Source organism: Oncorhynchus mykiss, chromosome 9 (genome assembly GCF_013265735.2).
Source record: "Oncorhynchus mykiss isolate Arlee chromosome 9, USDA_OmykA_1.1, whole genome shotgun sequence".
NCBI lineage: Eukaryota > Metazoa > Chordata > Actinopteri > Salmoniformes > Salmonidae > Oncorhynchus > Oncorhynchus mykiss.
This window is the reverse complement of record NC_048573.1, coordinates 65075522-65100695: the sequence shown is the minus strand read 5'-3', so window position 1 is coordinate 65100695 and position 25174 is coordinate 65075522. Positions and strand designations below refer to the sequence as shown.

The 25174-nt window shown below is 41.2% G+C and overlaps 2 protein-coding genes across 4 annotated transcripts in view; one reads left to right on the top strand and one right to left on the bottom strand.

Annotated features, from left to right (window-relative positions):
- The window catches only part of LOC110532684 (RNA-binding motif, single-stranded-interacting protein 2), a 34719-nt gene extending 30644 nt beyond the window's left edge, over window positions 1–4075 (top strand). For both annotated transcript variants that reach the window (XM_036988703.1, XM_036988704.1), the window contains exons 10-13: window positions 835–888; window positions 1095–1205; window positions 1384–1464; window positions 1569–4075. In XM_036988703.1, coding sequence (XP_036844598.1) covers window positions 835–888; window positions 1095–1205; window positions 1384–1464; window positions 1569–1625 — 303 coding nt within the window. In that variant the 3' untranslated portion in view covers window positions 1626–4075. The remainder of the gene's footprint in view (window positions 1–834; window positions 889–1094; window positions 1206–1383; window positions 1465–1568) is intronic.
- Window positions 4076–6550: 2475 nt separating this feature from the next.
- On the bottom strand, window positions 6551–23251 carry LOC110532682 (sentrin-specific protease 1). Of its 2 annotated transcripts, XM_021616775.2 has the most exons (17): window positions 22054–23251; window positions 21556–21620; window positions 21195–21418; window positions 20846–20927; window positions 20566–20761; window positions 20174–20324; window positions 19805–19923; window positions 15565–15842; window positions 15268–15331; window positions 15137–15175; window positions 14866–14950; window positions 14497–14640; window positions 13866–13997; window positions 9037–9240; window positions 8634–8798; window positions 8425–8520; window positions 6551–7865 (listed from the first exon to the last, which is right to left on the bottom strand). In XM_021616775.2, exons 1-17 carry the CDS (start codon window positions 22194–22196, stop codon window positions 7803–7805), a joined length of 2250 nt encoding a protein of 749 aa, XP_021472450.2. In that variant the 5' UTR covers window positions 22197–23251; the 3' UTR covers window positions 6551–7802. The 2 variants fall into 2 exon arrangements, with proteins under 2 accessions (XP_021472450.2, XP_021472449.2); XM_021616774.2 differs by having other exon boundaries at window positions 20566–20927.
- Window positions 23252–25174: the final 1923 nt, after the last annotated feature.

Genomic DNA, 25174 nt, shown 5'->3' with positions numbered 1-25174 from the left:
ATTGTATTTCTCCTGTAAATACCTACCTGGTCAGTACACGGTCTATTGTATTTCTCCTGTAAATACCTACCTGGTCAGTACACGGTCTATTGTATTTCTCCTGTAAATACCTACCTGGTCAGTACACGGTCTATTGTATTTCTCCTGTAAATACCTACCTGGTCAGTACATGGTCTATTGTATTTCTCCTGTAAATACCTACCTGGTCAGTACATGGTCTATTGTATTTCTCCTGTAAATACCTACCTGGTCAGTACACGGTCTATTGTATTTCTCCTGTAAATACCTACCTGGTCAGTACACGGTCTATTGTATTTCTCCTGTAAATACCTACCTGGTCAGTACACGGTCTATTGTATTTCTCCTGTAAATACCTACCTGGTCAGTACACGGTCTATTGTATTTCTCCTGTAAATATCTACCTGGTCAGTACATGGTCTATTGTATTTCTCCTGTAAATACCTACCTGGTCAGTACACGGTCTATTGTATTTCTCCTGTAAATACCTACCTGGTCAGTACACGGTCTATTGTATTTCTCCTGTAAATACCTACCTGGTCAGTACATGGTCTATTGTATTTCTCCTGTAAATACCTACCTGGTCAGTACATGGTCTATTGTATTTCTCCTGTAAATACCTACCTGGTCAGTACATGGTCTATTGTATTTCTCCTGTAAATACCTACCTGGTCAGTACATGGTCTATTGTATTTCTCCTGTAAATACCTACCTGGTCAGTACACGGTCTATTGTGTTACTGTGTAAAGAGGATGTATTTCCTATTTTGAAAATCTGCAAAAATCAATCTTATGTTGTGTCTTCACTCTGCTGCAGATCCACAGTCCACAGTCCTGGATGCATCATCAGTCGTACCTCATGCAGACCTCAGTAAGTTGTACCCACCGCTATTGTTATTGTGGGTCTGTTACTGCCTATTAGTGAATCAGTGTGATCCGTCTCTGTGTGAGAGAGACACACCTGTTAAGGATAAACAAATGCTCTCTGTGATGTTTGAGCTGAGACACCTGTGTGTATGTGCATACATGCATTTCTGTTTGACTGTGTGTATGACAACTCTCTGTGTGTGTCCTTAGGGCCAACTCCTGACACAGGGCATGGACCACACCATGTCTATCCAGCCCACCTCTATGATGGGGCCTCCCACACAGCAGCTCAGCCACCTCTCTATGGGCAGCAGTGGCACGGTCAGTCCCCACAGAACACAACTATAGACACATAGATGCATACATTGGACAAAGACATTGTGTTTGCAGTGTAATTCCTAATGCCAATTTCCATCCCCCCATAAAGACAGTTTTATTCAGACACATGAATAGATTCTAAAATGATTACTTTCTAAGATGTTTCTCCTCTCTATTTTAGTACATGCCGGCAAACACATCAATGCAAGGGACCTACATCCCTCAGTACACCCAAGTGCCTCAAAGCAACGTTTCAGTCGAGGTAAGAAACGTCCTCCTACACAGTCACTTCACTGACGGTTCAATGACCAATTGATCCTCCTCACCTCTTCAATATATTAACAGGAACTTGCCGTCCTACAACAGGTTGCCCTGGAGACGCCCACAGAACACCCAGACTACTCCTACCAGCACAGCAAGTGAAGAGGAGACACTGGTGGGTTTACTAGAGTCTGTCTCCTGGGCAACCTGCCGCCCATACAGCTCAGCTCATAGTGACTCTGGGCAGTACACACCAGACAGGCGGAGGAATACGGACCAGACTGTCACACTAAAGACAAAAGGATATTTTCAAATCAGAGGTTATGGTAAACTGTTGGACACGTGGAACATCTATTTTGATAACAGAACATGACTCTTTTGTCGAAGAAAGAGAAAAACACCACACACACACATTATTTTCTGTGCACGTATTAACAAATTATTTTTCACACTATTCTGGGGAGAATGAAAACCAGCAATATAAGTTACACCACCATGTGTCATTTTAGAGTCGTCCTTTAGTTTTAGTTTGACATTTTTTTGGTCATGTTATTTTTAAGCTTTTCATCCGTTTGTTTTTGTTGCACAGATTCAAAAAGTAAATGATCAATGATTTGTTTCTTAATTTCACAATGCCATTGTTGTTTTTGTTCACTTCACGCTGCTTGTTTTAATTGTGTAATTGTTTGAAGAGAGAAGGCTGAACAAACTGCTCAAGTTACTTAGATGTGTGTCATCTGGTGGTATCAACTGTTTTCTCTCTAAAGGGACAAGTATTGCAGGAGAATGAAACATTATTGGAAGTGGTCTTACTGTTTTTAGCACTTGGGTCCCTAGTTAAAACTGTCACAATTTAAATAGATGTTTAGAAAGAACGCTTAAGACAATCAAATATATTGAAATGATTATTTCCAGATTCTGGCTAATTATAATAAAATTATACAGGGAAAATGAAAAATATACGCACAATAAAATTGAGTAATTTAGTTGTTGGTTATATTTTGTGAATGTATTGCTCCAATGCTACCCAACAACATAAATAAGTCCTTCAATCTGGTTTTAGTGGGTTAAGCTGCTACCGTTTAAACAGACCCAAAGTTGTTCTTAGGAGTTCATATCATTGAGTGTTGAGCTAGTAGTTTAAAGAAGTAAATTAGCGATCCAAAAAGTATGGCCAGTACTGAGATACTTTGCCGTGTCTTTTTGATTCCAGCTTTCTCTCTGTCTGTTGATTCCTCTGTTTTTGTTTTGATTATGAGTGAACATTTTGTTTATTTAAAAAAGTTTTCTTGATTTAAAAAAAAAAAAAATATTCAATTTAGTACTTTTAAGATTGATCAATGTTATTTTTGGTAGTGTGCATTGAGTAGGTACTTGTTTCTTTGGACAGTAGATTCAAGTCAAAAATACATATTTGTTGTCTTTTTCTTTTGAAATAGTGTCTACCATTACTGTCATTTGTGTTTTGGGTTGTGACTGCAGGGAATACAGCTACGTCCAGAATTGTCATAGCAGCTTAGAACATTTTAGCTAACCCCTAACCCCAACCCTAACATTAACCCTAACCCTTTTCCTATCCTAACCCTAACATTAACCCTAACCATTTTCCTAACATTAACCTGCCACGATAATGATCCTAACTTGCTTTGTAAACTCTCCTAACCTGATACGAAGAAGGCACTTCCAGTCATAGCAGTACTCCTGCTAGTGAGAACTGTGTGTTTGTTTTTCTCCATCTCTGGTTTTATTTTCAATCACATGGAAAAGGCTTTAAATGTTTGAGATTTCCAATCCATCTGTGTCAACAGGTTTTGGCAATTTCACACTGGTGTGCTTACTGCTCATCAGTCCAAGATAATTATGTGTTATACCTCTTACAAATAATTTCTGAAATGTGTCCCAAATTGTAATCATTCAGTCAGTGGTTAGGGAATGCAGTGTCTGAAAAGTTATATTACCTCCTAGAGCAATGTAGAACCTTGAATAATGTTAATGTGCAAGGTTCTGAGATGTTTTATGAGGTCACAACTTCCATGGTTCTCAAGGCGGCTCTCACAGTCACAGCAGGTACTGTGTCCATATCTTCACTCTTCTGTCCTATGTTCAGAAACTAGGCCACCATCCAAGGTCAAACCTCTAATCCGACTGTTATTTCTCAAAATGGCCAGTGATCTATGCAATTAATTTATTGTCTACAATAATGCAATACTTATATTTCAGGTGACAACAATGGACTGTTTGTCAATAGTGACTTTTGAAACACAAATGTATCATTCTGCTATCAGTGGCTTTCATTTGAGTTGAACTTAATCCAAAACCTCCAGTTGTACGACTATCAGCCTCATTGTTCATCTAATGACAGTAAGATGGCTGCATAAAAGGGAATGGTTCATGAGATTGGAGCAAATCCCTCAGCTATCTTGCAAAAGGCCTCACACCATCTAACAATGGGATACAGACTACCTTATCCATCCAGATAGGGTCCTTATTGTTGTTGGTTAACCAAATATTGGTAGATTTATTTTGTTTGTTACCAAAGACGACTTCCGGTAGGCATTTGAACATTTCTTCTAAGTGATCAATGCTGTAGAATAAATCTGTCATTTGTTTTATCTTGTTCCTTTCCATTGATTTGTTGACACTAGTAATAATCTCTATGAATCATTAATTCATTTGTGGTAGGAAGTAAGAATCACAGAAATGCCTTAGATTTCATCAAGAGGGGATTTAAAGAGTGCTACACACTACATTGCTATCTGGAAACATTCAGCCATTGTCTGCAAATGTTTGACAAACAGGACTACTTTTCTTAGATTAGTATCAGTTTTAGGAAACCACAATTCAATGTTTGATACACTATCCATCATATTTATTTTGAGGCCGTCCTCATTCCAGATTGTTGTTCAACTCATATAAAATGTTAAGCCTTAGTTTGAAATGTCAAAATGCTCTTTTCCATAGTTCAGATATTCATTCAGGGGTGTCAGTGTCACTCCATGAAGGGCCTAGTAGCGTCTGCTGGTTTTCCTTTCAATTAAGACCTACAGTGCATTCAGAAAGTATTCAGACCGCTTCACTTTTCAACATTGTTACATTACAGCCTTATTCTAAAATGGATTCATTAACATGTTTTCCTTATCTACACACAATACCCCATAATGACAAAGTGAATAAAGTTTAGAAGAAAAATGTATTTACATAAGTATTCAGACACTTTGCTATGAGACTAAAAATTGAGCTCAGGTGCACCCTGTTTCCATTGATTATCCTTTATGTTTCTACAACCGGATTGGAGTCCATCTGTGGTAAATTCAATTGATTAGACATGATCTGGAAAGGCACACACCTGTCTATATCAGGTCCCACAGTTGACGTTTTTTGCTCTATCATGCACTAAGCCATGAGGTCAAAGGAATTGTCTGTAGAGCTCCAAGACAGGATTGTGTCAAGGCACAGACCTGGGGAAGGGTACCAAAACATTTCTGCAGCATTGAAGGTCCCAAAGAACACAGTGGCCTCCATCATTCTTAAAATGGAAGAAATTTGAAACCTGGCCAAACTGAACAATTAAGGGAGAAGGGCCTTGGTCAGGGAGGTGACCAAGAACCCAATGGTGTCTCTGACAGAGCTCCAGAGTTCCTCTGTGATGAGAGCACCTTCCAGAAGGACAACCATGTCTGCAGCACTCCATCAATCAGGCCTTTATGGTAGTGGCCAGACGGAAGCCACTCCTCATTAAAAGGCACATGACAGCCCGCTTGGAGTTTGCCAAAAGGCACCTAAAGGATTCTCAGACCATGAGAAACAAGATTCTCTGGTCTGATGAAAACAAGATTGAACTCTTTGGCCTGAATGCCAAGCTTCACATCTGGAGGAACCCTGGCACCATCCCTACGGTGAAGCATGGTGGTGGCAGTATCATGCTTTGGGGATGTTTTTCAGCAGCAGGGACTGGGAGACTAGTCAGGATCGAGGGAAAGATGAACGTAGCAAAGTACATCCTAGTGGTTAGAGCGTTGGACTAGTAACCGGAAGGTTGCAAGTCCAAATCCCCGAGCTGACAAGGTAAAAATCTGTCGTTCTGCCCCTGAACAGGCAGTTAACCCACTGTTCCTAGGCCGTCATTGAAAATAAGAATTTGTTCTTAACAGACTTGCCTAGTTAAATAAAGGTAAAATAAAAATAGAGATCCTTGACGAAAACCTGCTCCTGAGCGCTCAGAACCTCAGACTGGAGCGAATGTTCACCTTCCAACAGGACAATGACCCTAGGCACACAGCCAATACCACACAGGAGTGGCTTTGGGACAAGTCTGAATGTCCTTGAGTGGCCCAGCCAGAGCCCGGACTTAAACACGATTGAACATCTGGAGAGACCTGAAAATAGCTGTGCAGCGACGCTCCCAATCCAACCTGACAGAGCTTGAGAGGATTTGCAGAGAAGAATGGGAGAAACTCACCAAATACAGGTGTGCCAAGCTTGTAGCGTCATACCCAAGAAGACTCGAGGCTGTAATTGCTGCCAAAGGTGCTTTAACAAAGTACTGAGTAAAGGGTCTGAAGACTTTTGTAAATACATTTTCAAAAATGTCTAAAAACCCATCATTATGGGGTATTGTGTGTAGATTAACAAGGAAAAAAATCTATTTCAGAATAAGGCTGAAACATAAAATGTGGAAAAAGGGTAGTGGTCTGAATACTTTCCAAATGACAACCAGGTCAGGAGTTACTTACTAATCAGTGACCTTATTTCATCAATCAAGTTGGAAGAGCGGAAAAAAAACAGATTCTCTGCCCTCCGTGGAATGAGTGACACGTGATTCACATGAAGAGTCCACTTGAATCATCTTGCAGCAATTTAGGATTTGAAGGTTTGCAGAGAAGTGGGTTCTAGTGATTGTACTTTTATTCACGTATGTGCCACACTAGCAGGTCTTAATTGTCCTGTTCTAGACAAACACAGCTTTAAGAGTTTTTTTTGGTTTGATGTTTTTGAACTTGGTGCTTTTTTTAAATAAATTGTTTTTGTCCATGTGCCTTTTATTACTTTGTTTGGAAAGGTGTACTGTACAAGAACATACAGAGGCATATACACAATACTTGATTTATTTCAAAAAAATATTGATCGAGGTACAAACTGTATATTAAATACATTATCCAAGAAACTGTACGTACATTGTTGAAAATATCCTGACGAAAGCCCTAAACTGTTTTTTTGCTTTGCTTACTTAAACAAAATAGACTAAACTTCAAGTTACAATTTAGTTGTGGAACTGTAGGTCTCTTGAACAAGGAAGCATCACTGCAGCTTATCTGTTTTGGGGTCCAATTACCAATGAAGATATTACTGTCACCTCAAGTATGGGGCTCCCGAGTGGCACAAGGCACTACATCTCAGTACTAGAGTCGTCACTAGACACCCTGGTTCGAATCCAGGCGGTATCACATCCGGCCGTGATTGGGAGTCTCATAGGGCAGCGCACAATTTGGCCCAGCATCGTCCATCATTGTAAATAAGAAATTATTAACTAACTTATCTAGTTAAATAAAAGTACAATACAACAGCAACCCCTTTACAAATTATACTCTGAGGTAATGGTACACGTACCGTAATCAGTTGCATATTTTCAATTTAGCTAAAAACAATCAAATGTGGGTGTCCAGATATAAATCAAAGAATGTCACCGCATCTGTGTTCTCTGACTGAACCAGTTTATTGAACCAGGTATGGGTGTGAACCATGAACCAGGTATGGGTGTGAACCATGAACCAGGTATGGGTGTGAACCATGAACCAGGTATGGGTGTGAACCATGAACCAGGTATGGGTGTGAACCATGAACCAGGTATGGGTGTGAACCATACACTAGAAAAATAAGGTGTCAGCGTCAGAACACCAAACTTTCTTTGAGCTGTACTTAAGTAGTTTACAAAAATATCAGTGACAAAATACTGGTTGGTCCAACTTCACTAGACAGAAGTTCTGATGAGTATGATTTGTTATTGAAAACAACACCAATTCAAACTTTGCTGGGTGATACAAAATGACCCCAGACTTCCCAACTTGTGACAGTGGACCACAACATAAAACACTGAGATGAGGTAGTGCTTTTCCATTCCATTCCTCCTTTCAAGTCAAATCCTCCCCTGGATTGGAGCTCCACCAGATTAAGGTCATAGGTCCGTGTTCTGAGTCTCTTTCCCACCCAGGAGCGGACCAGCTGAATCCTCCTCCCTGAATCCTCCTTAACAGCCACAGCGTCTTAGGCACCATCATCATTGCAGACACCTCCCCTTGAGCAAACTGTAGCTATCAGTTCAAAAATCTCTCCATGATTTCATCACAACAGTTTCCGATTCAATATCTCCCAGACCATGCGTCTCCTGAAGTAGGGCATGTGTTTCTGTCAATTGGAGGGAAGGGAAATATTGAGTTAGTTACTCATAGTCAAGTCATTGGATTGTAGGACATTCCTGTACTGGCAGGACTGCTCATGCTTACCGTAACACTTCCATTAAACCCAGAGTCTCCAGCACGTCGCGGTCTCATAGTGACCGGCCATCGCTTCACATTTGAGCAACTAAACGGCAGTCTCTTACAAGTGCCGGGTGTAAAACGATGCGTGCCCGCTTTAGGCCAGTCTGCTCCAGTAGAATTTCACAGAATCTCTACCTCACGCTAAATTATTGATCCATGCTTGTCAAAACGCAAGTCTGTCCATGTAGCCAGTGAAAAGTACTAATCAATTCATCCCGTTTGAAACAGATGCAGTGTATTCCATACAGTGTTCTGAATATCAAACAGGGCTATTGGTGATAGAACATTAAACTGAATCATAACAGGGTGACCCGGGCTTTGCACACAGACTGTATTAAACACTGGCCTCCAATACAAGCCTGTCTCTAACAGACACAGGGGCAGCTTGGCTCCTGGGATATTTATTGAAGTTTTACAGTACTTACTTGTGTGAATGTGATTGGCTTGTCTTTGGTGACGTACTCTGCATATTTACATGTGAACATTCCACAGTCATTTCCGTTCATCTGCTGAGGAATCTCCTAATGGGAGAAATATTTTGGAGATAAATGTTAAAAGATGGCAACATCCGTCAGTGATGTGTTAAGGAATGTTGGTTGAGTTGACCGAGATCCCTGTTAGATATAACACTCACATGGCGTTTCTTACTCTGCACAGTCCATTCTGCGGTATCCAGGTCTTTGCCCTTCTTGTCCTTGCTTTCCTGCTGCAGATATTGCAGCAGTATCCTGCAGGCTTCGTCATTGTTCCCTCCCATTGAATCAAAGTATGTGATACTCTTCTTACGGAGATCCACTACCTGCGAAGAGAAGGATGTTAAAATACACATCACACTTCAGATAGTGTGATTCACACTACAGGGCCGAACTGAACCACACTGTCCTGGCTCTGATCATTTGTTTTGACACCGTCCTTTCCAGAAAGGTTCCAGGCCAGCCCAGTACAGCTCGGCTCTTTAGATGGAATCAGGCATCGCTGACTGGAGGAGAGTTGCAGTATAATAGTTAGTTATAACAGGGCTGCTGTTCAGTACTCACAGAGAGGCACCAGTGCACCCCCAGGTGGACAGGCACCAGTATGACGTCCATTGAGAAGATGTCCATCTTTTTGGTCCAGCGGCGTACGGCAGAGTAGCCTGCGCTGCGTAGCTTGGGGAAAAAGAAGGTGTTGAAGGTGTGGACCGTCGGCAGGCTGGGATCCTTACTGCGCTCCACCAGCAGGTTCATGTAGAAGTTGATCACCTGCAGAGTAAAAAGGAGAGGCAACGGATGAAGAAAATACAACATAGGTAGACCACTGCGTACACATCCTGTCCAGTACACCACTGCATACACATCCTGTCCAGTACACCACTGCAGTGGTTCTCAACTGGTTTTTCCTCAAGACCCAAATTGAACCAGGTTCTCTGTCACGACCCAACTCACATTTCGAAAAAGAATCACCAAAATACAATCTGGAAAACAATTTAATGCTATATTGATAGTAAATGTATAAATTATATGGTTAGTTTTTCATTTGTCAATAATACAATTTTCCCCATATTCTTGATGAAGTATGTTAAACGCACTGGCTTGAGACCACAAAACAACCATACAGAATGCTGCTAATCTCTCTATATTGAATATATTAAATAAATCAGGAGGTTCAAATATTTTAAATGTAAATTCATTATCATTTCTACCTGGTTTAAGTCGTTTTCATTAAAACAATATATATATATTTTTTACGCAGACACTTGCAACCCACTGGTTGAGATTCTCTACACACCTGTCCAGCACACTATAGACTAGAGGTTGACCGATTTAAAATCAGGGCCGATTTCAAGATTTCATAACAATCGGTAATCAGCATTTTTGGAGGCCGATTACATTGCACTCCACGAGGAGACTGCGTGGCAGGCTGACTACCTGTTATGCGAGTGCAGCAAGGAGCCATGGTAAGGTGCTAGCATTAAACTTATCTTATAAAAAACAATCAATCTTCACATAATCACTAGTTAACCTAGTAATATCAACAACCATGTGTAGTTAACTACCTTGTCCTGCGTTACATATAATCAATGCGTTGCCCGTTAATTTATCATCGAATCACAGACTACTTCGCCAAAGGGGTGATGATTTAACAAAAGCGCGTTCGCAATGTACCTAACCATAAACATCAATGCCTTTCTTAAAGACACAGAAGTATTTTTTTTAAAACCTGCATATTTAGTTAACATTAATTTATTTGATCAGGCAATATTAACTAGGGAAATTGTGTCACTTCTCTTGCGTTCATTGCACGCAGAGTCAGGGTATATGCAACAGTTTGGGCCGCCTGGCTCGTTGCAAACTACTTTGCCAGAGTTTTACATAATTATGACATAACATTGAAGGCTGTGCAATGTAACAGTAATATTGAGACTTATGGTTGCCAACCGTTACATAAAATACAGAAAGGTTCTGTATTTTACTGAAAGAATGCACGTTTTGTTTTCGAAATGATAGTTTCCGGATTTTACCATACTAATGACCAAAAGCTCGTATTTCTGTGTTTATTATATTATAATTAAGTCTATGATTTGACATTTGATAGAGCAGTCTGACTGAGCGGTGGTAGGCAGCAGCAGGCTCGTAAGCATCCATTAAACTTTACTGCGTTTGCCAGCAGCTCTTAGCAATGCTTGATTCACTGCGCTGTTTATGACTTCAAGCCTATCAACTCCCTAGATTAGGCTGGCAATACTAAAGTGCCTATAAGAACATCCAACAGTCAAAGGTATAAGAAATACAAATGGTATAGAGAGAAATAGTCGACGTGTCATAATTCCTATAACTACAACCTAAAACTTCTTAACTGGGAGTATTGAACAACAAGCTTTCATATGTTCTAAGCAAGATACTTAAACGTTAGCTTTTTTACAATGCCACATATTGCACCTTTGCTTTCTTCTCCAACAATGTGTTTTTGCATTATTTAAACCAAATTGAGCATATTTCATTATTTATTTGAGACTAAATAGATTATGTATATTAACTTATATTAAGTTATAATAAAAAACTGACATTGTTCATTCAGTATTGTTGTAATTGTCATTATTACACATACAGTGGGGCAAAAAAAGTATTTACTCAGCCACCAATTAAAAAGATGAGGCCTGTAATTTTCATCATAGGTACACTTCAACTATGACAGACAAAATGAGAAAAAAAATCCAGAAAATCACATTGTAGGATTTTGAATGAATTCGTTTGCAAATTATGGTGGAAAATAAGTATTTGGTCAATAACAAAAGTTTCTCAATACTTTGTTATATACCCTTTGTTGGCAATGACAGAGGTCAAACGTTTTCTGTAAGTCTTCACAAGGTTTTCACACACTGTTGCTGGTACTTTGGCCCATTCCTCCATGCAGATCTCCTCTACAGCAGTGATGTTTTGGGGCTGTTGCTGGGCAACATGGACTTTCAACTCCCTCCAAAGAGTATCTATGGGGTTGAGATCTGGAGACTGGCTAGGCCACTCCAGGACCTTGAAATACTTCTTACGAAGCCACTCCTTCGTTGCCCAGGCGGTGTGTTTGGGATCATTGTCATGCTGAAAGACCCAGCCACGTTTAATCTTCAATGCCCTTGCTGATGGAAGGTGGTTTTCACTCAACATCTCACGATATATGGCCCCATTCATTCTTTCCTTTACACGGATCAGTCGTCCTGGTCCCTTTGCAGAAAAACAGCCCCAAAGCATGATGTTTCCACCCCCATGCTTCACAGTAGGTATGGTGTTTCTTCCATTTCCTAATAATTGCGCCCACATTTGATTTCTACAGACCAAGCAGCTTACCAGTCTTCCCAGCCTGGTGCAGGTCTACAATTTTGTTTCTGGTGTCCTTTGACAGCTCTTTGGTCTTGGCCATAGTGGAGTTTGGAGTGTGACTGTTTGAGGTTGTGGACAGGTGTCTTTTATACTGATAACAAGTTCAAACAGGTGCCATTAATACAGGTAACGAGTGGAGGACAGAGGACCCTCTTAAAGAAGAAGTTACAGGTCTGTGAGATCCAGAAATCTTGCTTGTTTGTAGGTGACCAAATACTTATTTTCCACCATAATTTGCAAATAAATTCATAAAAAATCCTACAATGTGATTTTCTGGATTTTTTTTCTCTCATTTTGCCTGTCATAGTTGAAGTGTACCTATGATGAAAATTACAGGCCTCTCATCTTTTTAAGTGGGAGAACTTCCACAATTGGTGGCTGACTAAATACTTTTTAGCCCCACTGTACATACAGTTGAAGTTGGAAGTTTACATACACTTAGGTTGGAGTCATTAAAACTTGTTTTTCAACAACTCCACAAATTTCTTGTTAACAAACTATAGTTTTGGCAAGTCGGATAGGACATCTACTTTGTGCATGACAAGTAATTTTTTCAACAATTGTTTACAGATTATTTCACTTATAAAATCACTAATCACAATTTCAGTGGGTCAGAAGTTTACATACACTAAGTTGACTGTGCCTTTAAACAGCTTGGAAAATTCCAGAAATTTATGTCATGGATAATTGACATCATTTGAGTCATTTGGAGGTGTACCTGTGGATGTATTTCAAGGCCTACCTTCAAACTCAGTGCCTCTTTGCTTGACATCATGGGAAAATCAATAGAAATCAGCCAACACCTCAGAAAACATTTTGTAGACCTCCACAAGTCTGGTTCATCATTGGGAGCAATTTCCAAACGCCTGAAGGTACATTCATCTGTACAATCAATAGTGCGCAAGTATAAACACCATGGGACCACGCAGCCGTCATACCGCTCAGGAAGGAGACGCGTTCTGTCTCCTAGAGATGAACGTACTTTTGTGCGAAAAGTGCAAATCAATCCCAGAGCAACAGCAAAGGACCTTGTGAAGATGCTGGAGGAAACAGATGGCATCATGAGGGAGGAAAGCCCTGACCTCAATCCCATAGAAATTTTGTGGGCAGAACTGAAAAAGCGTGGGGGAGCAAGGAGGCCTACAATCCTGACTCAGTTTTACACCAGCTCTGTCAGGAGGAATGGGACAAAATTCACCCAAATTATTGTGGGAAGCTTGCGGAAGGCTACCCGACACGTTTGACCCAAGTTAAACGAAAAGATAATGCTACCAAATACTAACTGAGTGTATGTAAACTTCTGACCCAGTGGGAATGTGATGAAATAAATAAAAGCTGAAATAAATCTACTATTATTCTGACATTTCACTTTCTTAAAATCAAGTGGTGATCCTAAATGGCCTAAGACAGGGAAGTTTTACTAGGATTAAATGTCAGGAATTGTGAAAAACTGAGTTTAAATGTCTTTGGCTAAGGTGTATGTAAACTTCTGACTTCCAACTGTATGCATACATAGACACACAAAAATAAATAAAAATAATTAGTCGATTAATCAGTATTGGCTTTTTTTGGTCCTCCAATAATCGGTATCGGAGTTGAAAAATCAGAATCGGTCGACCTCTACTCTAGACACGTGTCCAGTACACGCTAGACACGTGTCCAGTACACGCTAGACACGTGTCCAGTACACGCTAGACACGTGTCCAGTACACGCTAGACACGTGTCCAGTACACGCTAGACACGTGTCCAGTACACGCTAGACACGTGTCCAGTACACGCTAGACACGTGTCCAGTACACGCTAGACACGTGTCCAGTACACGCTAGACACGTGTCCAGTACACGCTAGACACGTGTCCAGTACACGCTAGACACGTGTCCAGTACACGCTAGACACGTGTCCAGTACACTCAATTGTCACTCACACACTAAAATAAGAACAACTCACATTAGGCACAGAAAAATGAGCAGGCAGCAGCATGACAAGCAGAAGCAGTGTGATGAGCTCTCACCTCATCGTTGAGCCAGTTGAGGTGGCTGAGGGTCTGGAGGTCTTTGCGTGTGATGGTGAGTCTGAAGCCTTCACTCAGCACCTCGTCCTGGCTGCCTACCGTCAGCGCCCGGCCCACCTCCCCCTCCATATCCTGGTTGGCACGGACAAACAAACAAGACGGCTGAGCTAAAGGCTAAATGGCATATATCACTCCTCACCTCCTGATAGTGGATGTGTGGTGAACGTTCTGGCACAGAAATGGTCACTGTGGTGGATGAGGTGAATTTTCCCCTGCTATGTAAAGAGCTTTGAGTACCAGTATCCAGGCTGTATCACATCCTGCTGTGATGGAGAGTCCCATAGGGCGGCGCACAATTGGCCCAGTGTCGTCCGGGTTTGGCCGTCATTGTAAATAAGAATTTGTTCTTAACTGACTTGCCTAGTTAAATTAAATAAAAACCTCAGTTGGTAGAAAAGTGCTATATAAATCCAATCTATTATTATTATGTACATTCCTGATGCGCACAGCGATCAAATAATTTTCATTGATTTAAACTACAGTTAAAACACCTCAATGTACTTAACAATAATGCATTTTATTGGCAATGCTCTTTCGCACAATAGACAAAACTAAAAGACAGTGAATGTACCTCAGTGAGCTCAGGGAACTCTGGTTTCTCCTCTGTGGGTTTGGGTTCCTCTATGAAGGGAGCCAGAGGAACCTCTTTCTCCAGAGGGACTCTAACATGCAGCTCCACGGCCCTGTGGCCCAGCTGGCTGTCATCTGAGATACGCTGGACCCCCAGACCACAGCAGAAGAAGGTTAGGTTCAGAGCTATCGCCACAGAGGTGAATGTTTATTTCAGTGGTAAAAGAGCATCTCATTTCATATTCGTATGCAATGATGAATAAAGCCTAGAGGGAGAAGTTATTTCTGTGGACCATGGCTGAGGTATGTGTAGGACTATGTATTGAAATGACGAGCGACATCAGACCAATGAGAAGGACAGAGAAAGTACCTGTCGCAGCAGCTGAGCAGTTAGGGCCTCCTGCCCCTCTATCTGCCTCCGTCTCTCCCGGGCACGGAAGTCGTACATGCTAGACCTGGGAAACACAGACACTCAAATTGACTTGAGGAAAGGACTTCTGTAATGGGTTAGAAGAGAGTTTCATTTTTATTTCTACGTAGCATCTAGTATGCACTGGTGCATGGCGATATACAGCTAACCATGAATCTACCAAGAAACAAAAACGGTACCAATCATGAGTGTAAGGAATCAGGGAACTTACAATTCTTTGATCCAGAGCTCAGCTTGGAAGCATGGTACACTGCAGAGACAGAGATATAAAGTAACCAGGCTAGATGGGGACAACAAACCACAACACACCCACAATAGAAACAAACTATTCAAAATGCTTACCTTGAACTGTCTGGCCTTTTGCCCTTCTGCTCTTTCACAATGATTACGGAGTCCCCATCATGAGCTGTACAGAACAAGACAAGAGGTGACCACAACTACATGATGGTGAGGAGAGACAAACAGGTAGGCTTTAATTGAAACATGACACAACACACTAAATTGGTTCTACAGCATCCAACCACCAATTCAATAAACGTTATTCATTCCCTACGAGCAATTGAAAGGGATGAACTAAGTTAATATGAATCGAATTGAATCACCTTGGAGGAAGTGAAAAATGATTGTCTCATGCATTACCTGATGATTGTGAGTCCTGAGAAAAGGTGTCCAGTATGGTAACTGGGGAAGGGGCAGACTGTACTGGCTCTTGTCCCCTGGGGCTGAGGTCTGAGTCAGAGGCACATGGCTGGTTCCATGCCCCACTGGAGCCCTCCCCTGGGCTGGGGACGTTGCTGTACCCCTGGCTGGACTCTGGACAGGGGCTTGGGGGTCCACTGGGGCCCCGTGAGGCATCTCCTGACCCGGCAGGGGACGAACACTGGAGCAGACGTCTGCTGGTATTCAGGAAGCTGGTGCTGAGAGTGAGTGAGGGCGAGAGACGAACACAGGTCAGAACTAAGAAAAAGGGGAGGAGAATACTAGAATGGAGCACCAGTACACAAAAATGTATGGACTAAATGTAGGATTATAAACCCCAAGGAGAGGTAGAAAACATGTGCACTTGCATCAACTTGCCAGTACATGTCATTGAGTATGACTAAAGAAACTCAAACAGGAAATAACCATGCTAACGTCTATTCAATGCTGATCTGACCAATCGGAATCCATGCTTCAAGATTTGTTTTGATCACGCAGACTGGGATATGTTCCGGGTAGCCTCGGATAATAACATTGGACTGTGGGTGCTTGTTCTCCATGGCTGACGTGAGTAAGACAGTTAAGCGCTTTAACCCTCGCAAGGCTGCCGGTATTGCTAGCCGCGTCCTCAGAGCATGCGCAGACCGGCAGGCTGGTGTGTTTATGGACATATTCAATCTCTCCCTATTAGAGGTCGACCGATTAATCGGAATGGCCGATTAATTAGGGCCGATTTCAAGTATACATAACAATCGGAAATCGGTATTTTTGGGCACCGATTTGCCAAATTATTTTTTTAGACCTTTATTTAACTAGGCAAGTCAGTTAAAGAACACATTCTTATTTTCAATGACTGCCTAGGAACTGTGGGTTAACTGCCTCGTTCAGGGGCAGAATGACAGATTTTCACCTTGTCAGCTCGGGGGATCCAGTCTTGCAACCTTACAGTTAACTAGTCCAACACAATAATGACCTGCCTCTCTCTCGTTGCACTCCACAAGGAGACTGCCTGTTACGCGAATGCAGTAAGCCAAGGTAATATGCTAGCTAGCATTAGACTTAGACTAATTAGACTAATCAATCATAATCACTAGTTAACTACACATGGTTGATGATATTACTAGACATTATCTAGCGTGTCCTGCATTGCATAGAATCTGACTGAGCATACAAGCATCTAAGTATCTGACTGAGCGGTGGTAGGCAGAAGCAGGCGCGTAAACATTTGTTCAAACAGCACTTTCGTGCGTTTTGCCAGCAGCTCTTCATTGTGCCTCAAGCATTGTGCTGTTTATGACTTCAAGCCTATCAACTCCCGAGATGAGGCTGGTGTAACCGAAGTGAAATGGCTAGCTAGTTAGCGCGCTAATAGCGTTTCAAACATCACTCGCTCTGAGCCTTCTAGTAGTTGTTCCCCTTGCTCTGCATGGGTAAAGCTGCTTCGATGGTGGCTGTTGTCGATGTGTTCCTGGTTCAAGCCCAGGTAGGGGCGAGGAGAGGGACGGAAGCTATACTGTTACACTGGCAATACTAAAGTGCCTATAAGAATATCTAATAGTCAAAGGTATATGAAATACAAATGGTATAGAGATAAATAGTCCTATAATTCCTATAATAACTACAACCTAAAACTTCTTACCTGGGAATATTGAAGACTCATGTTAAGAGGAACCACCAGCTTTCATATGTTCTCATGTTCTGTGCAAGGAACTGAAACGTTAGCTTTCTTACATGGCACATATTGCACTTTTACTTTCTTCTCCACTTTGTCGTTGCATTATTTAAACCAAATTGAACATGTTTCATTATTTATTTGAGGCTAAATTGATTTTATTGATCTATTATATTAAGTTAAAATAAGTGTTCATTCAGTATTGTTGTAATTGTCATTATTACGAATACATTTATAAAAAATTTAAAACCAGCCAATTAATCGGTATCGGCTTTTTTGGTCCTCCAATAACCGGTATCGGTGTTGAAAAATCCTAAATCGGTCAACCTCTACAACCTCAGGAGGCTGAAGAAATTTGGCTTGGGCCCTAAGACCCTCACAAACTCTTACAAATGCACCATTGAGAGCATCCTGTCATGCTAGATCACAGACTGGTACAGCAACTGCACCGCCCGCAACCGGAGGGCTCTCCAGAGGGTGGTGCGGTCCGCCCAACACATCACCGGGGCACACTGCCTGCCCTCCAGGACACCTACAGCACCCGATGTCACAGGAAGGCCAACAAGATCATCAAGGACATCTACCACCCGAGCCACTGCCTGTTCACATCGCTACCATCCAGAAGGTGAGGTCAGTACAGGTGTATCCTGCCGTCATCCAGCTGGTTTAGTATGGAGCGTGAGGAGTGTCACCCCTTCTCTATTGGCGCTGTGATTTTGTCACCTGTCAATCTGGAGATGTCACGTTATAGTAACAATCTTATTATACATAGCAGTCCAAATCTGGAAGCTAATTGAAGTCAATTTTGATCTTAGACCAATAGCATTCATGCTTCCTGTTGCGAGGAATCCCTCCTTTGCCACCGCTAACCTTGATAACACCTTTGAGCGACGGGGAGAGCTAGGGATAAATACCATAGGGGATCTATATATATATAGAAGGGACCTTTGCTGAAGGAAACTTATACTCTTCCCAGAAGTAACTTTTTCAGATACCTACAGATTAGAGACTAAGTTAGAAAACACCTCCCGACATTTGGGAATGCTAAACCTTCCATGTTTGACGGATGCATAAAAATATGCCCCACCTCAGACAAACTGATATCTGGTCAATATGACACTCTTCAATCTGTTAGCACACCTTCTACAGATGCCATTAAGGCAAAATGGGAGGAAGAACTAGGGACATTTCTGTGGCAGACTGGGAAGATAGATTGGAGTATATCCACACCTGCTCCATTAACTCCAGACATCGTCTCATACAATTCAAGGTATTACACAGATGACACTATTCCAAAACTAAACTGAATAGGATATTTCCTGATACATCCCCTATGTGTGATAAATGTCAGGCTGCGCAGGGTACACTACTCCACTGCTTTGCCTTATGCTCTAACTTGTATGGTTATTGGTGTGGAATTCTTAGGATCCTCTCTGAAGTTCTAGACTTCAATAGACCCAGACCCGCTTTGATAATCCTGGGAGTGTCTGATTCCCAAAACGGATGAACCAAACCCCCAAAACAACTCATCACTTAAACCTTTTTTGACGAAATGAGACTATCTTGCTGTTTTGGAAAAGGAGGGAAGCTCCCTCTACCAAATGATGGCTCAGCGAATTGGCAAACACTGCACACTTACAAAGAATTAGATATATTCTGAACAATAAATGATCAACATTTGATCAAATCTGGCAGCCTTGCCTCTCTTACTTGGACCAGTCGGCGCTGTGAATTTGTACATTTTAAAGCACTCTCAATTGTAATATTTGAATCTACCTTTAGGCAGCATGTGCTGGCCCCGGCACCCGAGCAGTTGGGGGGGGGGGGCGACATCTACCCTCTTTCTTTCTACATGTCCTTGTTCTGCATGTCTTGTTTTGTATTATTTGTTTTGTACCTAGAACTCTTGTTGTTTCTGTCCGCTCTTTCATGTTTAGATAAGAATTGCATACTTGTCTTTTATACCTATACACCATTGTTGTGTGTTCAATAAAAAAATATTAGAACGAAGTACAGGTGCATCAAAGCTGGGACTGAGAGAATGAAAAACAGCATCTATCTCAAGGCCTCAGATTGTTAAATAGCCATCACTAGCTGGCTACCTCCCAGTTACTCAACCCCGCACCTTAGATGCTGGTGCCCCATATACATGGAATCACTGGTCACTTTAATGAAACACTAGTCACTTCAATAATGTTTACATACTGCTTTACTCATCTCATATGTATATACTGTATTCTATTTCTACTGTAATTTAAAATATGCCACTCCGACATTGCTTGTCCTAATATTTATATATTTCTTAATTATATTATTTTACTTTTAGATTTGTATATCGTAGTGAGTTGTTAGATATTACTGCACTGTTGGAGCTAGGAACACAAGCATTTCACTACACCATCTGTTAAAAATGTGTATATGTGACCAATAAACATTGGATTTGAATTGTCTGTGTCGACTGGGGAAGTGAGAGGACTGTAGTCTTGGCTTTGTGGTTGTTGTACTCACAAGTCTCTGTGTGAGTGCGGAAAGCCATGGGAGCTGCCGTTGTGACACGAGGAGGACTGTCCACCTGAGACCATGGCCAGTAGCTGTCTGTACACCTCCTTCTCCTCCTCACGGACAGACTGGAGACACCCAGAGGACCCAACACTATATTATAAATGGGGCTTTGATATGGAAAAGATGCAACATTACATCTTAACCAAACTTCCCTCTGGGGGAAAATTATTATATTGTATCTATTCAGGTTTATCTTGGCTGACAAGCAGAATAATAATAATATAACAAAGTTCATCCAAAACAGCCCAATAGCAAAAGTTCAGCAAACGGTGCAGCGAGTGGGATCCATAAAAATACTGGTAGGTGGTATCTGACCTCTTGTGCAGTGCAGCGAGCCCTGGCTCTGAGGAGGCGGTAGGAGGAGCTGCCGTGTGAAGGACTCTGCACCACGCGGATAGGGAAGGTCTTCTCATAGATGCTGGTGATGGAGCCGCTTCCTGTACCTAACCCTGCTGAGGTAAACCGTCTGCGGACAGACAGAGAATTCAACTAGATTATTGTGAATGGAGCACTATCACGCACAGAAAATAAAGCACTTTTAAGCACTTTTTCAAATCAAACACTTTCACAACCTTGAAATGGTACGGTTCAAAATCAATCTAATTTGAGGTTTTCAAGCACCCATACAATGCTTGATTAATTAATAGCAGAATTAACTTTTATCATTGAGAAATTAAGGCCTATATCTATTGGCAATATGAGCATACCTATTTGATGTAGGTGTTCTGAAGTGGGTCCTTCCCGGGTGGGGAGAGGGACATGGCTTAGAGGTGCTGCTGGAGGAAGGAGGCTGACTGACAGAGTGCCCATTTGTTTTGGGTGCTTCACGATGTGTAAGAGCCATGCAAACTTTCCGTCTGCAGACCGTCGATCCCACCATCGACTTCTCAATGCTATAGGACTCTGCAGTGAAGAAAGGAGGAAAAAGAGTGTCCATTTCCAGCCGGCAAAGACATTCAGAGTTTAGAAAATGTACAATAGTCTTGCCTGATTTAGAGCTTTTCCATTTCAGAGTTGTTGAAGGAGCAACAGTCCCATCCAGAGGAGTAGAGTTCCTCACCTCGAGGACCTGAAAACACCACCATTAAAACACAGGATATTAATGTTCAATATGAATATAACAAAGTTCTGGACTGCAGTAAACTGGAGTAATGAATGCGTAGAAATCTACTACTAGGCCTATATTAAAAAAGTATATTAAGAGAAGGAGTGCTGATCTAGGATCAGGTCCCCGCTCGTATTTATAATGTTTTAAAAGTCAAAGCCAATCCAAGATCAGCACACCCTACTCCGAGATGGTTTGCAAATTATGGGCCCTGAAACAGAGCTCCAATACCTCAGTTTCTTCCCAGACAGTTGAGGGAGGGGGTGCAAAGGTTGAGGGCTCCAGTAGGGGCTCTTCTGGAGGCTCTTCCCCTGGGTGTTCTTCTAGAGGGCCAGGGGAAGCAGGCAGTATGTTCCTCAAGGTAGGGGTCACACTGTTCCGTACCCACGAAGCCACATCGGCACTATGGCTCTTCACCCCTTCAGCCGCAGTCTTTACGGTATCAACAAGATCCCCTGTAAGACATACATGCAGTCTAAGACAGGGAGCCATGGTTTGTTTATAGATCACAGTATACACAGTGCCAAGAACATGTTAGACAACACAAGATATATGCTTATGACTGCATGGCCATGGCTGTAGCAAAGCTTACCCATCCGGAATTTCTTCACTGCTAGGGCTTGGTCATCATGGTCAACAGCCTCTCCGTCCTCCAAACTTTGAGAAAAAGGGGAAAACATTCAAAATGAGAATAAGCCAGAGACCCAGTCAGTGATAGCGGGTATTGTCATTAGAACTCTCATAGCTAGTTAACTACATTCACTTTAGACAGCGACCTGTTACAATCCACTCCATACATAGGGGTTGTTGAGTAAGCAAGTTTGATTGCTCAACAACCCACTCACACATGTCAGACAAAGTGTGCCATACCTGCTAGCATCTCACCACAATTTCTAATTAACTAGACAGCAAATTTACAACTCAGACATAACTAACAGACAACTAGTTATGTCATAAAACAAACTGACTGGTCATCCCTTGTCACCACCAACTAAAACTAAGCGAAATTATTTAACTAACTTTCTAAACAACAAATATAATAACAGATAACGTTAGTCAGCTATTATAGCTAATATTAACCTTAACTTACCAGTCGATAGGTCTTTTTCTCCTGATCGGACGCCGTTGTTGTATTCCGTGTGTATCAACGTTATCCTGTTGGTCCGGAGCTGGCAGTCCGTAGCGGAGATTAGCGAAGCCCGTTCCAATCCATTCGTAAAATTTATTGAACATGTTTAGCTAGAGAAGTTTAAAACCTCCCGCCCGCGAAAAAAAGGTATCCCTATGGTTGCTTCCAACCTGCCTGCCAGCGCAGCCAAAAGCACATAAAGCCACCCAACGTCATTCGTCCGGGTCAAGTAAATCGTAGCTAGTTGACCAACACTACTAATCAGGTTACCTTCCCCCTTCCTTCCCATGAAATGAGTTAGTTATTTAGCTCGCACAGCTAACAAGCTTGAAAACTGGTTAGCTAAACTAGCTAGCTAACAAGCTTGTTGTATGTGGCTTTAGCTATTAGGATTTTAATCCGCACTTGACTGAGTTTAATCACTGATACAACATTCTACAATGCAATTGATGTTCCTTAAATAACCAAGGGGCCAAAAATAACCCAATGTAATACTTCAAATACAAAAATACGGTGTATAAACTCACTAAACGATAACCTCTCCCGCTTCTTCCTCATTCAAAACCACAACATGGCTGAGCTCGAAGTTGTACCATGAAACGTTTTCATTGGATGAGCATCTCGAGTAGATCAAAGTATTCTGAAACGTGATTGGCTGATTGGAGTGCTTTTTTTCTGGCGCTACTTTGATGTTCACATATTTCGACACGCATATTATATTCTACACGGATTTTTCTGTTGTATTCTATTTAGTGTCTGAGATACAAAAAAATGGAAGATTGGTGAGTCCATTTTTTAAATTTTATTTTAGAAGTAAATGCAATAAACATTCACATTCCCGTTCTAATAAATAAATGTATTATGTACAGCAAGAATTGTAAAAAAAAAAAAAAAAAACATTTTTTAAAAATTCTAACACATTCATATGGAATAACACGCAATGCACTTAGCCAAGAGGTGCATATTTACACCTGCAAATTCATTACAATTTGTTCAGATAAGACTATTCCAAGGCCACACATTTCATACACATATGAACCGTTCAGGGTGTTACGTAAGCAAATACAGTACCTGTCAAAAGTTTGGACACACCTACTAATTCCAGGGTTTTTCTTAATGTTTTACTATTTTCTACATTGTAGAATAATAGGGAAGACATCAAAGCTATGAAGTAACACATATGGAATCATGTAGTAACCAAAAAAGTGTTAAACAAATCAAAATATATGTTATATTTGAAATTCTTCAAAGTAGCCACCCTTCACCTTGATGACAGCTTTGCACACTCTTGGCATTTTCTCAACCAGCTTCATGAGGTAGTCAACTGAAATACATTTCAATTAACAGGTGTGCCTTGTAAAAAGTTAATTTGTAGAATTTCTTTCCTTCTTAATGTGTTTGAGCCAATCAGTTGTGTTGTGACAAGGTAGGGGTGGTATACAGAAGATAACTTTTACCAAATAGGGCTAACTGCACCTCAGATTGCAGCCCAAATAAATGCTTCACAGAGTTCAACAGACACATCTCAACATCAACTGTTCAGAGGAGACTGCGTGAATCAGGTCTTCATGGTTGAATTGCTGCAAAACCAACCATTCTGCTACGATACGGAATCCCATCTGGTTTGCCCTTAGGGGGTATATCATTTGTTTTTCAACAGGACAATGACCCAACACAGCTCCAGGCTGTGTAAGGGCTATTTTAACAAGAAGGAGAGTGATGGAGTACTGCATCAGATGACCTGGCCTCCACAATCACCTGACCTCAACCCAATTGAGATGGTTTGGAATGAGTTGGACCGCAGAGTGGAGGAAAAGCAGCCAACAAGTGCTCAGCACATGTGGGAACTCCTTCTATAATGTTGAAAAATCATTTAGGTGAAGCTGGTTGAGTTAATGCCAAGAGTGTGCAAAGTTGTCATCAAGGCAAAAGGTGGCTTCTTTGAAGAATCTAAAATATATTTTGATTTGTTGAACACTTTTTTGGTTACTACATGACTCCATATGTGTTATTTCAGAGTTTTGATGTCTTAACAATTATTCTACAGTGTAGAAAATAGTAAAAAATAAAGAAAAACCCTTGAATGAGTAGGTGTGTCCAACATTTTGACTGGTACTGTATGTTTCCTATTTTTCAGGTCGAATACAATATGCTATTATTTTTGTCATGTACATATCAGACATGTTGCAAGCATGACTAACTATTTTTAGTTACAATATTCAAAACGATGAACTTTTACAATAATTAACATTTTTTGATTTTACAAAATATAACAACTATTTCGGTCTCTATAAAAACAGTAACAACCACCAAGTTCAGTCATGAACATATAACATCTGGAGCAAATACATTTACCACAAACCTACATTTTAAAAGTTGTCCAGATTGACCCCCAAAACATGCTCAGCAAATAATGGGTATGAAGTCATTGGTTTAGACCATCTGTAAATAAATTAGAACTTCATAGCAGCCAATCAGGGTTGAGTGGTGAAACCCCTACTGACATCATTGGACTATGGCTCATCATATAGACAGGATTGCATCTCCAGTTTAAGAGCAACTTGATTTAAAGCAGCCATGGAAAACCAAGCAATTAGCCCACATGCACATTTATTCAGAATTGGATTCAATTGCCTGCATACTCTGGATCTTATGTTCGTTTGAGATTTAAACCAGTAGGCTAAGAGCTGACAGACCGGAGGACAGGCATTAGAAAACAACAAACCATAGACATACTGTGCACAGGTGCCAGTTTGCTGCAGCATTAAAATAATCCTGCAGCAACAGGAAATGTGAATTATTATGTGGATTCTAATTAATGGACATTTCTGTAGGAGTTGATTAATTTTTAAATGAAAAACTCCCAAATACATTTTAAAACTTAAACACACTATAAGTTTAACATTTTCTGCATTGCCGGAAAGTTCTCCTGCAACAGAGTGATCAAATTAAGTTCCTACATCTGTACTCGAAGTGCTCCCAAGTGGTGCAGTGGTCTATGGCACTGCATCTCAGTGTAAGAGGTGTCACGACAGTCTCTGGTTCCACTCTACTATGTAAAGACCTTTGAGTACCAGTATCC